This window comes from Cavia porcellus, unplaced genomic scaffold (genome assembly GCF_034190915.1).
Source record: "Cavia porcellus strain 051 isolate PalLab524CR breed Dunkin Hartley unplaced genomic scaffold, mCavPor4.1 scaffold_2, whole genome shotgun sequence".
Taxonomy (NCBI): domain Eukaryota; kingdom Metazoa; phylum Chordata; class Mammalia; order Rodentia; family Caviidae; genus Cavia; species Cavia porcellus.
The window spans coordinates 106904866-106920229 of NW_026947485.1; the positions used below are offsets into that span (position 1 = coordinate 106904866).

General features: G+C 43.8%; 2 protein-coding genes across 2 annotated transcripts in view; one reads left to right on the forward strand and one right to left on the reverse strand.

Annotated features, from left to right (window-relative positions):
• Positions 1 to 15364, forward strand: part of Pkd2l1 (polycystin 2 like 1, transient receptor potential cation channel) — a 176334-nt gene continuing 160970 nt past the window's right edge. Inside the window, exon 1 of the mRNA XM_063245037.1 lies at positions 1 to 73. The gene's annotated coding sequence lies outside the window, so the exon portion shown is untranslated. The remainder of the gene's footprint in view (positions 74 to 15364) is intronic.
• On the reverse strand, positions 917 to 14936 carry LOC100727637 (acyl-CoA desaturase 1). The gene is made up of 6 exons (XM_003479796.5): positions 14539 to 14936; positions 13784 to 14066; positions 10574 to 10704; positions 8968 to 9173; positions 7341 to 7573; positions 917 to 4961 (listed from the first exon to the last, which is right to left on the reverse strand). The coding sequence occupies exons 1-6, from the start codon at positions 14560 to 14562 to the stop codon at positions 4762 to 4764; spliced, it is 1077 nt and encodes a 358-aa protein (XP_003479844.1). The 5' UTR covers positions 14563 to 14936; the 3' UTR covers positions 917 to 4761.

Here is a 15364-nt window from a genome sequence, read left to right on the forward strand (position 1 = left end):
GAAGACCCAGAGCGCCGCAGGAGTCGGGCCTCCGCTCGCTGCTGATTGGCTGCGCCGGGTCAGACGCCGTGGGGTGAGTGAACGCGAATAACCTCGAGGCGCTCTGGGCACCGCAGTAACCCCGGGGAGCGCAGAGGAAGCCAGACCACGCCCTGCGCTCGCGAGCCGGCCGCGCCCCGCCTGGGACACAGGCAGAGGGGCAGGGCAGGAGGGAAGAAGGGCGGGGCTGGAGGGGAAAATGGCGGGGCCGGAGGGCAGAAGGCCTGGCTGCCAGCGACTCAGCTGCTGTGGGTGCTTCCCCGCCGCCCAGCGCTGAGTGAGCCAGGCCGCCAGCGCCTTTGCAGAGCAGCTTCTTGCTGCCTTGCAGCTTTGCTCTGTAAGGGTTTGATGAGGGCTCAGGGAGAGGATGGAGGTGGTGAAGGCCGCTAGAGCGGTAGTTTATGAGAGCACCTAAATGGCAGTGGTGGCTGTAACAGTGATGCTGGAGAGGCCGTAGCCTGTCTCCCTGCCCCTGTTCACAGGGTCCTATTGATAGATAAGGCAAGAGTGTTGGTTTGCCCTGAGAAGTCTTGTTACCCTGCTGGAGGTGCAGCACCTCCCCTCCTTTACCCCAGAGATTGGGGAGCTGGGGAGGGATGGTTTACTGGGTTTCCTGGTCTCGCAGGTTCTTCAAACTTGAGCCCATGTGGCTACATAACACATGGGGAGACCTCTCTTTTCTGCAGGCTAAGGTGCCAGTTTATGGTAATGAGTGATTTAAAGGCAGATCTTTAGCTTGCTGCTTTCTGGAGCTTAACTGGGGAATGATTCAGTCCTGTATGGTCTACATTTTTTACCTATGGATATGTTGTAGGGTCAGAGGCAGTCCCCTGGAGACTGCAATATCACAACCAAAAAGCTTCCAGACAGAATAAAATCAGATTATTAACTTTTATTATGAACAAGCACATCGCAAGTCAGTAGAAATAGCTTCAGAATTGATTATTAACAGAAATTATTACAAAATTATTCTCAGATTACAAATAAGTAATATGTCATAAAAAGGAAAAATGCCACCCAAGGAAGGAAAAGGTATCCTGCATGTTTTCGTAGCAACAATATGCATTCTCAAATTTTGTCTGGCTATAGTTATCCAACACTCATCAAATGCATTGATTAATCTCAAGAGTATACAATAGTTATGCCATTCAGCACTTAGGTACATGCTAAGTCCATAGTGGACACTGCTGTAATAAAAATACATAGGACTTGAAATTCCCCTGGTGAGTATTTTAAAAGACTTTATTAAAAGCATTAGTCCCACCTGAAACCTGCCCATTGAGGTAGGTCAGCACTGTTACCTCATTTAAACAGAAGGAATAATGAGGCACATTATAATTGATGTCTCCAGTGCTATGGTTTGAATGTGTCCCATATCTCCAATGCAGAATTATTGAGAGTTGGGACTATTAAGAGGTGATTAGGTCAGCAGGGCTCTACCATCATTAACTAATGTCATCTTGAGAGTGGATTCACTATTGTTAGAATGGGTCTGTTATAAAATGAGAGTTACATAGGAAGCCAGCTGCATAGTGGTAGATGGCCCTAGCTTTCACCAAAGCAACTGTACTTTTCTTAACTTGTCATATTGATCTACTTCAGCTATCCAAAGAAAATATGCAAGATAATAGCTAACCTTGGAGGAACACTTCCATTTTAAATGTTACAATCATCTTTTAATCCAAAAAATATTATAAGTCAAATACGTTCAAGTTATCTCCACCCTCCTTCAAATGTGAGCACTTAATAAAAACAGCCCTAAGAAAAGTTTCCAACATTAAGCCCATAACTGAATCCTGCAAATTGAAGTACTCGTCATTCTCAAGCCAGGCCACTTTTTATACCTGCCACTGCCAGAGGTTCAAAGGTGTTAAGGGACTTCACAGAGGCAGTGAAGGAAGACTCACAGTCAACACAGATTAGATTAAGAGGTAAGGCACTCAAATAAATTGTTAGCAGCCCACAAAACAAGGCCTTTAGAAACTCATTCTTGGTCAGATCTGAGTTTTTTATTAATATGTCACTTGAATTAAGCTTTAGAATCTTGAACACAGTTTTTTACAGATCTAACAAGCCCTTAAGTACAAAACAACATATTCCCTAGGGCTCTCAGTCTGAGGTATATGCTGAGCTTTTTATAGGGAAATAGCATGGATCAGATCCATGGAGTAGGATTCAGTAAGAACAGAAAGTTGAATTTATTTTTCATGAATTATTAAGCAGGTAGTGGATGACCTGTAGAATTAAAACTATGTAACAGGCCTTTCCAAGGGATCGGCACCCTGGACTGATGTCATCTACAGTGATCTTCTTTTCTGAATATCTTCTACAGATGTTCTTTTCTGAACAGTTCAAAGACAAGGCAGTGTTCATGCAGGCTGGTCCCTAGAACCACTATTCAATTAACACATAAAGAAAGGGCCTGTTTGCCAACCACTGGGACAGAACAGTAAACATGGATTTGGTACTGAGCATTGCTACTCCTGATACAGCAGAGATGGGCTTCTGCATTAATGCCCAAGTTAAAGGGACAAGAGAAGCCTATGATCTTTAAGACATTAATTACTAACGTTCTATAGTTTTCAGTTTTATTTTATCTTACTGACTACCATGGATTATGTGTCACCACACTTAGTTTGGGTTTGGGGACTCTTTTTAATGTGAGACACTTGAGAACTTGCTCTTGCTTTTTGTACTTCATAAGGGACTAACTAGGCTTTCCCTTCATCATCCTCCTAAAATCATTGCACTGTCATCTGGGAACACTTATTTGCCTGAATAGCTTTACTAAACACAAAAGGGGCTCTGAGCATGTTCTCTGCTCTGACCCAGACAGAGAAACTAACAACAAACCTTGCTTTCTTCTGTGGCTGATTCATTAGCACAATTACGTGCATTTGGCTTGGCCATGACTGGAAAGAAAGATAGTCTCTTTGAGCTCAGGATTTCTCTAGCAGGTTTGCAAAACTTCTTGAGTTATCAGTGTGACAGTGGCCCCAGGTGTGGAGATGCAGATCTGGAGACCACACAAAGGGATAGTCAGGCCATTGCTAAAAGGACTTGGCAGTTCAGAGGCAATTAGCATTTTGACTGTAGGAGAAGGAGCTGCCTGGACAGCAAATCCTCACTACCCTGGATACACAGAGGAAGTTGCCTATCTAGAGAAAAAAGAAAACATCAGAGAACAGAGAGAACCAGTAAAGAGATCAGGGACAGATGGGATAGAGCCAGGAATCAAGAATCAGGGTTGTTTAAGAGTCCTACCCCATCACTCAGGCAGTCCTGCATGTAAGCTGGATATGACGAAGCAAAAAATGAGGAAAAGGTCAAGCCGCTGTAGGGAGAAGCATAATTTTTACTCAACAAAAGGAAAAATTGGAATGAAAAGATCTAATAGCTAACTCATTTCCCTGGAAGACCCAATAGCTTATTCAATAACCTCTGAATCCCCTTGGCACTACATTCTCAGAGCAATCATTTTGGAAAAATTACCTTGGGATTGGCTATAGATAATTCTCCTCAACTTGTCCATCTTCTGCCCAGTTACCAGGAGAAACAGATACCCGGAAAGAGGAATGTTTCCTCCCCTTCATGTTTCTTTAACCTTTCTTTTTCAGAGGGCAGCAACGTAAATAGTTTTGTGTTCCAATGAAGATATATATGTCTGTATTCTTAACTTCCAAGTTCACCTCCTAAAATCTTTCCATGATTAAATGTATGAAAATGCCACAACCATCCTATTACTTTAAATATCCTGTGAATTGCATGGAAAAGTATGACAGAATTGGATAAGCAACTCACAAAATCCTCAAACTATGAGCTCTATACACAACAATTCTAGACACACCCAAATTGAAGACTTCTTATTCCATGAAATAAGAAATTCACTTTTTATTAAAGAAAAACATCAGCTTTCCCCAGTAGAAATCACTTTCCCTACTTAGTAAATGATCCTCCTTTGTTGTCCAGTGGCCTATATGAAGACACTGAGCTATGCTGTTGTATTCTAGGGTCACCAGGCTCCATAACCATTCCCTATCCAGTCAGAAAAGAAAGGAAGAAAGTTGTGAGGAGGAGCTCCATATCTTGCTAAATAAGCAACATGGACTGACTGCAACAAATTACCTTTGTCCAGTTTCCCAACTCAACTCCCAACCTTACTTATTATCCCGCATAACTATCTTACATGATGATTTTTATCAATTTTATAAGCTCCCTCCTGAGAGACAGATTATTTTCAGTTAATCTCAGTTTCATCTAGCAATGGATGGGATAATAACAGTAAATAGGAACTCTGCAGCAGATTCATTGAATGTCTAGCATGAAGCAACTATCTTGAAGTTCAGGATATATCAAAGAAAAAGAGTCATCTACACTAAATAGCTTTACTTTTAAACTCTAGAAAGATTGGCAGGCTTTGGAAGGTGGATACCAATTTATGGGTGAACCAACTGCTTGCATGGGAGGCAGTGAGGGTAAAAAGGAAGATAATAAGCAACAAAGCAAAAAAAAAAATTTAGAGTGGAAGAGAGAGAAGGAAAGTCTATCAGCTAAGTAGTACAGAGTTATTATCTTTCAATACTTGTGCATTTTACAAGAATACTGTACTGGTAGGTTAAGGTCATCACCTATACCACCCAGAAAGCATTACTCAGTAGTTAATTGACACAACATTAAGCATGTACCCAGCTGGCTTTTGAAAGAACCTAGATGATTCAACACTCAACCACTCTTGTAGCTTCCGTCTCCAGTTCTTTTAACCTTGGCCAAGACAGCAGCCTTGGATACTTTCTTCCGGTCATAAGCCAGACCAAGGGCAGCCATGCAATCAATGAAGAAAGTGGTAAAGTTGATGTGCCAGCGGTACTCACTGGCAGAGTAGTCATAGGGGAAGGAGTGGTGGTAGTTGTGGAAGCCTTCACCTGGAAGAAAAACAAAAAGAGAAATAAAAGGACTGTGTAAATGTAGTCTTCTTGGGCCGGGGATTTAGCTCAGTGATATAAGTGCCTGCCTGACAAGCAAAAGGTCATGAGTTCGATCCCCAGTATCTAAATAAATAAAGTCTTCTTCACCTCTGCATGCCTCTTATCTGTTACAGTACCTCAGACCTCATAGAAACCTGTTGGTGTTGAGTAGATAAAACCAAGCTTTTCTACTTGAAGCAAATAGATGTCACCCAGGACATTTTGGGGTAGGGTAGGAAGAGCAGGAAAAAATGCAGCTTCCCTTACTATAAAGGGAACCATGCAGCATACCTTGTCCCACTCTATATGTGCTCCCTGGAAGAGTAGGAAATTTCAAGAGAATGGATGGCTTCAAGCAAAAATCAGAGGAAAAAAGTCCCAGAAAGGGACAGAATCTCCACAGGTACTGCTGGTTTACAGGCAGATGCTCTGGCTTCTAATTTTCTAAGCACTGACCCTGAGGTCAGAGAGGTGCTAATAAAATAGAACTACTCTGAAAATAGAAATTCTCTCTAACAGCAGAGATTCTGAGAACTCCTGGGAGACTTTCACCTTGCTGGAGGGGAAAATTAAATTCTGGATCATGACAATTTCCATAGTAGGTAAACATTTGCCAAGTCTTGGCAAGATTGTTCATCCTGAATCTATTCCAATACAGAAGTCACTGACCCTCATCAGATCAGGGTGAAAAACATTATGAGCAAAGAAACTTTCAGATAAAATACAAATGAAATGAATAGAAGTGAGGGAACGAAGTTCTGCCAAGGAAATGACTAACCAAGGGTTCTCAAGTTATAAATCCCACTGGACACTGGTTTGTCTACGGTGAAAAATGAAAGGGGTAGGGCAGAGGTTGGCGCATGGACCGTGCCAAGGCTGAGGTGATGACAGAAGATCGTTAGCTTACAGGCAGGAATTTACAGTAAGGCTCTGAGTGTTCACCAGCCTGTATTATATGTGTGAGTATTAAAGTTTAAAGACAAAGGAAGAGGAGAGTCACAAGTAGCAACTTGGGTAGAAAGAGCTAGGCCAAAAAAGGCTTAGGGCAATGTCAGCTGTATCTGAGACAAGTGAGTTTGTAACTGTGGTCAGATAATTCAAGAAGCAAAAAGATTAAAATGGGAGGAAACAGAGCTGGAGGAGACCAAAGAATGAGGTAAGAAGGAAAAAAGAGCAGATCTGGAGAAGTGAATGATGGTAGGAACAAAACAGGAGGCCATCAGCTCAGTACAGTTCTGTTTACAGCGCACACACACCTCAACCTAGATTATTTCATTTCTATGAAAGTCTCATATTTGTATAGTGTAAGTAGTTTATTTCACACCATGAACAAGCACAATGTATGAGATGCCCAAAGGGAGGAGGGAGGTATATGGAATATGAAAGAAATAGGAAAAATAACGATAATACCAGGTTAATGACTATTAAGCAATGATGTGAATAAATCTGTGAGCAGTATGGTTGGCTAAGTCTTACTGGGTGAATAACAATTAAAAAGTCCCCTGGGTCTGTATAGACAAAGCTAACTTGAGGCCTTAGTCAAAGACTATATTCATCTGAAAGGAGAGAAAAGTCAATATAGATGGTAAAACCTTGTTTTCTTTGATCTGGCATTTGGGACCGAAATTATAGAGAAAATAAAATTCAACAATAGTCAGTATCAGATCAGTAAGCAGAATATTGTATGGCATGATCTGGGTATGGTGGTGAATGCCTATAATCCCAGCACTCTGGTAGGCTGAGTCAATAAGATCACAAGCTCACACCTACCCTGGGCAACTTAGCAACACTCTGCCTCAAAATTTAAAACAAAAAGAAAAAAAAAAAATTGTATAAAGACTGTAATTGTAGCTCAGAATGAATGTTCTAGGTTGAATTGCCAGTACTGTACTCAAATAAAGTAGGGCATGTCCAATTTTTTTAAATTAATGTGTATTTCTTCTCCATTTTACACATCAAGTTTAATTATAAAACAGGCTTACCAGCTATATAGATGACTCTACTTTTTTAATTTATACATTCCTTGCCTCAAGTAGACTACCAACCTGTCAGAGATAACTAGGAAAAGGTAAATTCAAAAGGGCATAATATAGGTAAGCACTAAGAGATGTTGTTTACAACTTAATATCAAAAGCCATATTATTTTTTACCCTTTCCATTTCAAATAACTGTTGGTATCTGCTCTCAAGGGCTTCTCAATATATTGCCCCCTAGTTATACATTGAAAAACTGAGCTACAGATTGGTCATAAAAATAGGTTGTTCTGGGTATGGCTTATAGAGAAATACTGTAATCAGCAGACATTAGATGTGATCTCCCTGTGGACAATTGACTTACCCACAGCTCCTAACGAAACCAAGATGTTCTCCCGAGAGTTAATATTCTTGTCATAGGGGCGATATCCATACAGGTGGGCAGCACTGTTCACCAGCCAGGTGGCGTTGAGCACCAAGGCGTATCTCAGGAAGGTGGCGACACACAAGCTGTTTAGAAAAGTTTCACCCCAACAATACCAGGGCACCAGTGTGGGAAAGATGAAACACAGCAACAGAAGACCGGGTATGTAATACCTACATTGAGAAATCACATATTGAGTGTCAAAAAAGGCTTGTCACACCTACCTGGATTTTCCATTCTCACTGAATGTGAGAATGAAAAACAGGACTGTGTCGTTCCTCCTACACTATGAGCCTAGGGGACAGAAACCAGCATCAAAGAATGGGGCAGAAATCTTTTGAGCATAGTGCTTTTATCTCACTCTGCACATGAGGAAGTGTGGGCATGTTAAATAACGTTTAAGGATTGCCCCACCAGGAACTAGTGAAGCAAGCACTGGGATAACTGTCTACTGACTTGAAATTCAGCATTCCTTTTCATGATACTAGAAGGCCAGGAAAGTTAAACACCAAGGGTCAATCACAAATTCATCAGCAGAATTCCGCACCCAGCTGCTGTTGTGTATCTGCCTTTTGGTTCTTTTAACTTACCTCTCATGACTGTGAGCTGAAGGATTGTTAAATGTCATGCCTGTGTTTCCTGCTACCACCACCTAATCCTTTGCTTTGCTTTCCCCCAGGAGGTACACTGAATGTTCTCAGTCACCTGCAGCTGTCAGCCCATGCCATTGACATTCCCAGGCCTGCTTGGCTTCCTTCAGGAGTCATGGCTTCTCCATCACATTCCTCGTGACCAATTTCTGCCACTGCTTCCCCAGTCTAGGCCCTTATTAACTCCTGCTTTGTGATCCTGCCTCTCATCTCTGGTTCCTTAGTTCCTTTACTGTCCTACAGCTCACCTTAACTGTGCACACTACTTCTGAAGAAATATTTAGTGGCTACCTGTAACCAAAGAAATCATATGGTAGTCTGTGACCAGGACTTTCCATGACCCCTTCAATCACTGTAACAGTCCTTTTTCCTATCACCCCTATACTTCAAAAGAAAGGCTATGTTTCTGAACCTACTTCAGGCTTTAGCTCATATTTTTTTTCTTTCTGTTTTCAGTATCCTGCTCAGCAAAATGGTAACAATCCATCACTGAGTAGATTATTTATAATCCTTCCCTAGAGTTCCCACCAAGCAAGCTCCCTCCTCCTTATACCTGTCAGCTACAAAATATTCTGCCTTGTATAACTATTTGGGCCCTTGGCTTATCTTTCCACTCCCAATAGGCTTCATAATCCTTGAAGGTAACACTGAACTGCATTCATCTTAGGGTACCTGATTGTTCAAAGGGAATAAACATTCATTTGCAAGTAACTGGTTTCACTAAACTAAGTCACAGAGAATGTTAGTTTATGTCTGTGGATCTAAGAAATATTAAAATTGGAATTTTGAAAGATGATTTGAACATACAACCCTATAAACCTTCAGCTTTTATTTTACAAATCATAGGAAAAAAGACTGAGTCTGTTAACCCCAAGTACACGGGGCCACCTCCCCGTCTAAAACCTGCCTTCACTCACCTCCTCTGGAACATCAGCAGTTTCTCAGCTTTTAGATCAGACATGTCCAGCAAACCACCCTTCTCTTTGACGGCTGGGTGTTTGCGCACAAGGAGCCAACCCACATGAGAGAAGAAAAAGCCACGTCGGGAATTGTGAGGGTCAGCATGAGTTTCTGAGAACTTGTGATGGGCACGATGGTCTCGGGCCCATTCATAAACATCATTCTGGAGGACAGAGAAAAAGAACACAGGCCTGAGGAGAGATGACCACCTGGGCAAATTCAGTGCCCAGACGTCTGCAAGGGCTCAGGGCTCTCAGCCCAACTCTCACAAAGTCCGCAGGATCTGGCTCAAAAAAGACATGGAAGAACCGTGCTGTTTTACATACTTGTCCCAAAGCTTATGTGGAAAAGATCTTTACAGACCCAGAGCACAGAAACAGCACTGCTGTGTCCTGAAGACTATGTGGGGAGAATGGAGGTAAATCCAGCATGGTAATAATTTCATTAGGAATGAACACTGCAGTGCTTCAAACAAGGAAGGAACATGAGACAAGGTCCTCGTGGGGTGCCTCATCTTTAGGCACAAAGAGTATGAGGCAAGTGCATCAGGTCCTGGGGTGTTGCTCTGTGGATAAAGCTATGGGAAACTCTATACCGATATCTTCCCAAATTATAGCTCACCCAACATGGTAACAAGGCCTCATGAAATTCATGATCAAGACCATGCTTCCAGAGGACTTCTGAGCTTTTTTGGGACTCTTCCCATCTCTTTAAAAGTTTATCCATATATCACATCCTTTCCTTTGATTCACAAGGAACTTACTAGAGCAAAGTTGATTATGCAAAGGAAGAAGTACCTCAGATATTGTAGATGAGGAAATTTATTTTGTTTCCTGTTTTTTCTTGCTCAAGCTAAGACCCACAGCACAAGCTCTCCTGTGCCCATTGCTAAAGTCTAATTGCTAGGAGAGTCACCTTCCCATTTCTCCTCATTCTGTCCCATACATGTGTGGTCCAGCCTTGGCACCTGAGTTAGCAAGCGTGGCGGTCCCAGACAGGATCACAAAGTTTTTTATCCTACCTCTCAGAGACCCAGTTTTCTCATCTGTAAAAATAGGACTTAATGAATTCATCTATGTCAAATGTTTAGCACTGGGCCCAGCACATAGTCAGTGCTATGGAAGTATTTGCTTTTTCATCTGACAGCCGTGGCCATCAGTCTTTTATCCTGTTGCCACACAGCCTAAGAGAGCCACCATAAAGTATAAGTTTAATGCCGCTGACTGCCCAGGAAACTAGGTTAATACCTAGCTTAGCACCATGGTCCCTCATGGTGAAAAATCACAATAGTCACAGTGTAAAATAACATAGGGGCCTTGGAATAAAAAATGACCCCACCCCAGAAGACTCTGTCCCACTTACCTATGTGCTATCCTAGTAAACCTAAAGTACTCCCTATTTGGTGGGCCTCAACATAGACCCAGTACTTATGTGACCACAGGACAATGGAAAAGGCAATGACCTTCCTGATTAGGGCTACTTTCTGGATGTGGGTCCCCTCCATTCCTCCCAGGATCATCAATAGGGTTAAGACAGGAAAGTCAAGCATTGCCAGCTTCTTACCTGGAATGCCATCGTGTTGGCAATGACCAAGAAGATCTTCAGGGGCAGCCTTGCTTTATAAGTTCGGTGGCTCCACAGGCGATGAGCTCCTGCTGTGATGCCCAGTCCACTTACTATATAGTACCCGAATGCTGTCAGGACAAGACAGAGAAGGGTGAGGTCACAAACATGCAAGTTCAATCAAGGGAAGCATGTCAAGGATACACTCCTGATGTTAGTCTGTGTCTTCTCTAGAAAACATTTAGTGAGCATTGACTTTCCCTGAACACTAACATGGAGTTTGTTTCTGAGGTCTCATAACTTTTACTACTTGAACCAAGGAGTCAAGCAGGCAGGAGAGTGAATGAGGTCTCACCACTGTGCATTTTTGCCCCAGTCTGTAGGGGTTTTATCTCATGTCGATTTCCAAAGACCTTCAGCTGACCTCGAAAGTGTTCAGTGCCACAAGTTACTCTGAGAGACATTAGGACCCTTAAGCAAAGATGTTCTTGAAAATAGCAGTCAGAGCAATTTAGGCACTGACCAATTAGAGGAGCCCTAAATTGTAAGGGACACTTCCAGATACAGATCTATTGTTATTTACCAGCTGGCAAGAAAGCATTTTAATATTGTATCGGGGCCAGGGACATAACTCAGTGGTACAACACTTGCCTTGCAAGTGCAAGGTCCTGAGTTTGATTCCCAGTTCCAAAAAAAATTTTTTTAATGATATTATGTCAGGGAGTGTAGCCAAATTAGGAAACATGAGTCATGCACACAATGGCTCAAGCTTTAACAATAATGTAAGTATATTCTCACTCACTGCACAACTTGATTAGACCAGGTACTAGTGTATCACACACTACAGCTGACAAAAATGTATGCTGAGAACCATTAAATGTTTCTCCAAACTCACACAGCTAGTAAAACTGCAGGCCTGGCTTTTAGTCACCAAGTTCTTGTTCCAGTTTTGCCATCTACCTCACATGACCAGTGTCCAGTTTCCAGATCTCTCCACTGAGACATTGCTCTGTCAGCCCAGATTCTGGCCATCAGTGCTAATTCCAGATAATGTTGGGAAATACTCAGAGCTGGCAGAATTGAAACATCCCACCTCACCACCCTCTAGGCCTGCAGGCCCATATGATTGTTAGTGGAGAAAGGGACGCTGAGTGTAACCTATTGCTTCCTCGATTAGCAGCGCTAGGAAGCAAGAACTGAGGCCTTCTTAGGAACTGTTAATAATGTGTCATTCCTAGCAGGCAGCTGGGAACTATAGATTCTCAGATCTTAGTTGTGTCTGGAGACACTACACATTTTAACAAACTATGATCTGTTTTTCTGTAGCCAAAGATAACACTTCACTAAACAGCACCCTCTTCTCTTCCCTCCTGCACTCTATCTTGTTTCTCCTACAAGATCCCCAGGAGAGCCACAGAGGCAGCATCTGTTTGTGCAAAGTTCTGGCAAATATCCTCAAGTAGCCTTTAGTCTTTTGGTAATTGAGACCTTCCCTGATACAGTGTATGACCACACCTCTACCTGTAAAAACCCAGTGGAGCCAGAACCCTGAAATGACCAGGAAGAAGGGATAGACTTTAAGCAAAAGCATTCAGCAGTGGGTCAAGGAAAAAACTAGTTTATTTCATGCCACCAATTATCCTAGCTTGTTGGCTCACAAAATATATTCACATGTAGAGGATAATTAGGGTAAAACCACAGGTATTCCAGCATTCTGTTCACCCCTTGGAGTTTGTCAAATAGGAGGTTGGTCTCACTGTCCCTCAGAAGCACTGTTAATCCCATGTCAATGGTTAAGCAGCACCCCATAACTTTGCCCTAAGAAGTAAACTGAAGGTAGTTTGCCCTTTGGCCTTCAGTGTTGCATATACTTCTTCAACTCCTCTAGGGTTCCTGAAGGCTCTTACAAACAAGTAACTTAAGGAACTAACTAATCCACGCTTGTTCTCACTCATTACCAGGAAAAACTGTGTTCCTGATCTTTCAGTTGTATTTCCCTGTAACTCCTGGATAATTTCCAGAACCATACTTGAGGACAGATCTTATCACCTTTTAGACCCAAGAGACCTAGGAGGAGCAGTTAATTACTGGCCAACCAGCCCTTCTATACCAACCCCCTCCAACATAGGTGCCAGGAATACCCACACCTAAGACTGTTCCAGAAAACCTTTGGTTGTCTTCTAGAAAAAGAGTCCTGACTCCCCACCCCAGAGAAAGCAGAAATAGCACACCTATTCTATGAGGTCCCTGTTTCTCACATCACTGGGCAGCATATGAAAAGCACATGTGTGGATCCAGGACACAGGCTTTGCTCTCAGAACAAAGAAAGATCCCAGATCCCAGAAAGACTTTAACTAAGGACATGTCAGAGAAAAGTGACAAGAGTCTCCTTCACTAAAGCAGCCTGAAGGCTACAGCAGCATCAGGTTCTTTGCTCTGGCCTGGCTGTCCCCTCTATGGAGGGATGGATAAATATAGGGTGGACTGGTATTAGAAGGTCCTGGGATGTTAGGATGCCAGAGCCCAGAAAGGAAGAGCTGGAGTAGCTGGGTAGAGAATTGACCATACAACATTTCTTCAATTAGATTCTGAGAACACTAGATTGACTGCCATGTGTCACACTCTGGAGACATACCTAGAGCAAAACAACTATGCAATTAGGTTATACTGTAGCTGTCCTTGTGTCCTTCCGTGTCAAACCAGCCTGGTTTATTTTCGTGGGTAAGTCCCTTTGTATTACTTCCTTTTCAATGATTTCCAGTCCTGAGCAGGTTTTCCTTACTGTCTCATGACTAGACTTACCACATAGCACATAAAGCCCCTGGTTTAGTTTCAGGAGCCCATGCCTCCCACAGTTTTGATTCTCTTGTGGCACGCTGGTCTGGATCAGGCAGCCAGGCTAATGACTCAACAGTATAAAGCTCATCCAGGGGAAAATGCCTCTCTATCCCTGTTCTTTCCCTCAAAGCTCCTGCACATGGGCTCAGGGGTCACTTCCCAACACTCATCTTAAGAAACTACCAGAAACAACACTCCTGCATCCCAACCCCAGTGGGCTCTTTTCCCAGCACTGTCAGCCTCCTGAGCCACCACAGACACGACTCAGGATAGGAATCATCGACAGAGAGTGGCCACTGCTGTGTGTAACACCCCATCGATTAACAGCCAGAAGCACCCTGGAATACAGCCAGACACAGAGAACTTGCTTACCCCACAGCCAGGTATAAAACTTGCAGGAGGGAACCAATGCTATCCCATACAAGGCTCCCACGTGCAGCAGACCCATCAGGATGATGTTTCTCCAGACATACTCCAGCTTGGGTATAGGACCCTCCTCGTCCTCGTAGTTGGGGTCTCGAATGTCATCTTTCAATTCAGGGCGGATGTCTTCCCCTGAATAGAGGGACATTTTCTCCACCTTCTCGCCTCCATTCTGCAGACCGCCAGAGGGAGGTGCTGTGATGGTGGTGGTGGTCGTGTAGGAGCCTGAGACCTGCAAGGAGAGGGAAGAGAGGAGTCAGAGGGAGCGCAGGGCCCTTTGCTCAGGACCGCAGCTGGTGAAAGGGGCAACACAGGCACCCAGGTCATGTGAGGATGGAGTGACCACGATCTGAAATTGAGGGAGGTTTCCAAAACCTGCAGATTGATTAGGAGCCAGATGACAGGGTGAAGCGCAGAAAGAGAGATGAAAACAGTTGCACTTCTGACAGTACACAAAGGAAACGTTGCCTGTATACTTACAGCCACCGGCACGACTGCATTTTTCTTTACTAATTTAAGAGTGTTTAAGGAACAAAACTTGGAAAATCAAACACCCATGTTACTAATCGAGTATTAGAAAACAGAGCAAATCGAGAAACATGACCACATCTCCTTAAGCTCTCAGCTCTCTCTAGCAAGCAGTCGCCTAGAAGCCAATAAGTGTCTGCTAGCGCACAGACACCGGCAGTTCCCAGGACACTCACCTCCTGCAGCATGTGAGCCGGCATCTTGGCTCTCAGAGGCGGGGACTCAGTTCCCTGGATGGAGGCCGCAGAGCGGATTCAGACTACAAGCGGTGAGGATGGGCCGCGCCGTGAACGAAGATCCCGCGCGCCGCGTCCCGAACCCTTCCTGCACCTTCCACGCGCCACAGAAGTCCGGGTCGAAACTGCCGTCCGTGGATGTCTCACGCTGGGTTTTTAAAGCTCCAGCTGACTGTGACGCAATTGTAACCTGTATCTTCCTAAGTGCGTTCTGTTGATTAAGCAACGCGTGGAAACGAGTGCCGTAAAGAGGAGATCTAACGCTTTTTAATACACTACTTCAGTACTGGGATACTGTACTTGCCTACACCGCGCTCCCCCACTCCTAACCCCGAGGGAAATGCTAATTAGGCTTCTTCAAATCTGGCTAGTCATTGGCCAGCGGGAATTTGGTGCCACCTCGTACTGTTGCTGCCATTGGCTCGGCGCAATCTGCTGTTTCCACTGCCGCCAGGTCCTCACTCCCCCTCCCCTCTTTTTCTGCTTCTGACTTCTCACTGACCAGCCTCTGGGCCCAGGGCGTATCTCAGGGGGACAGTCGGGACCGCTCCCTGTTAGAACGGATCCAGTCCAGCACGGAAGTTTAGGTCCCAGCTCAGGTCCCTGACACAGAAAAGGTGCGCAAGAAACAGAAAAACCACCAAAGCACCAAGTACCGACATCTCCATTCTTTCTTCCCATTCTCCTTAATCTTGTAGGAAGGGGAACTGGACTTGCACTACCAACAGCAGAGCAGAAAGTGCTGGGGCATCCCAGCTCCCTCACT

Bases quoted from the DNA above. Each gene is read 5' to 3' on its own strand.
- LOC100727637 (XM_003479796.5), bottom strand. From the start codon at position 14,562: ATGCCGGCTCACATGCTGCAGGAG. The intron at 14,067-14,538 runs GTGAGTGTCCTG...CTCTCCTTGCAG, and splicing joins CGGCTCACATGCTGCAGGAG to GTCTCAGGCTCCTACACGAC. The intron at 9,174-10,573 runs GTAAGAAGCTGG...TCTGTCCTCCAG, and splicing joins CCAACACGATGGCATTCCAG to AATGATGTTTATGAATGGGC.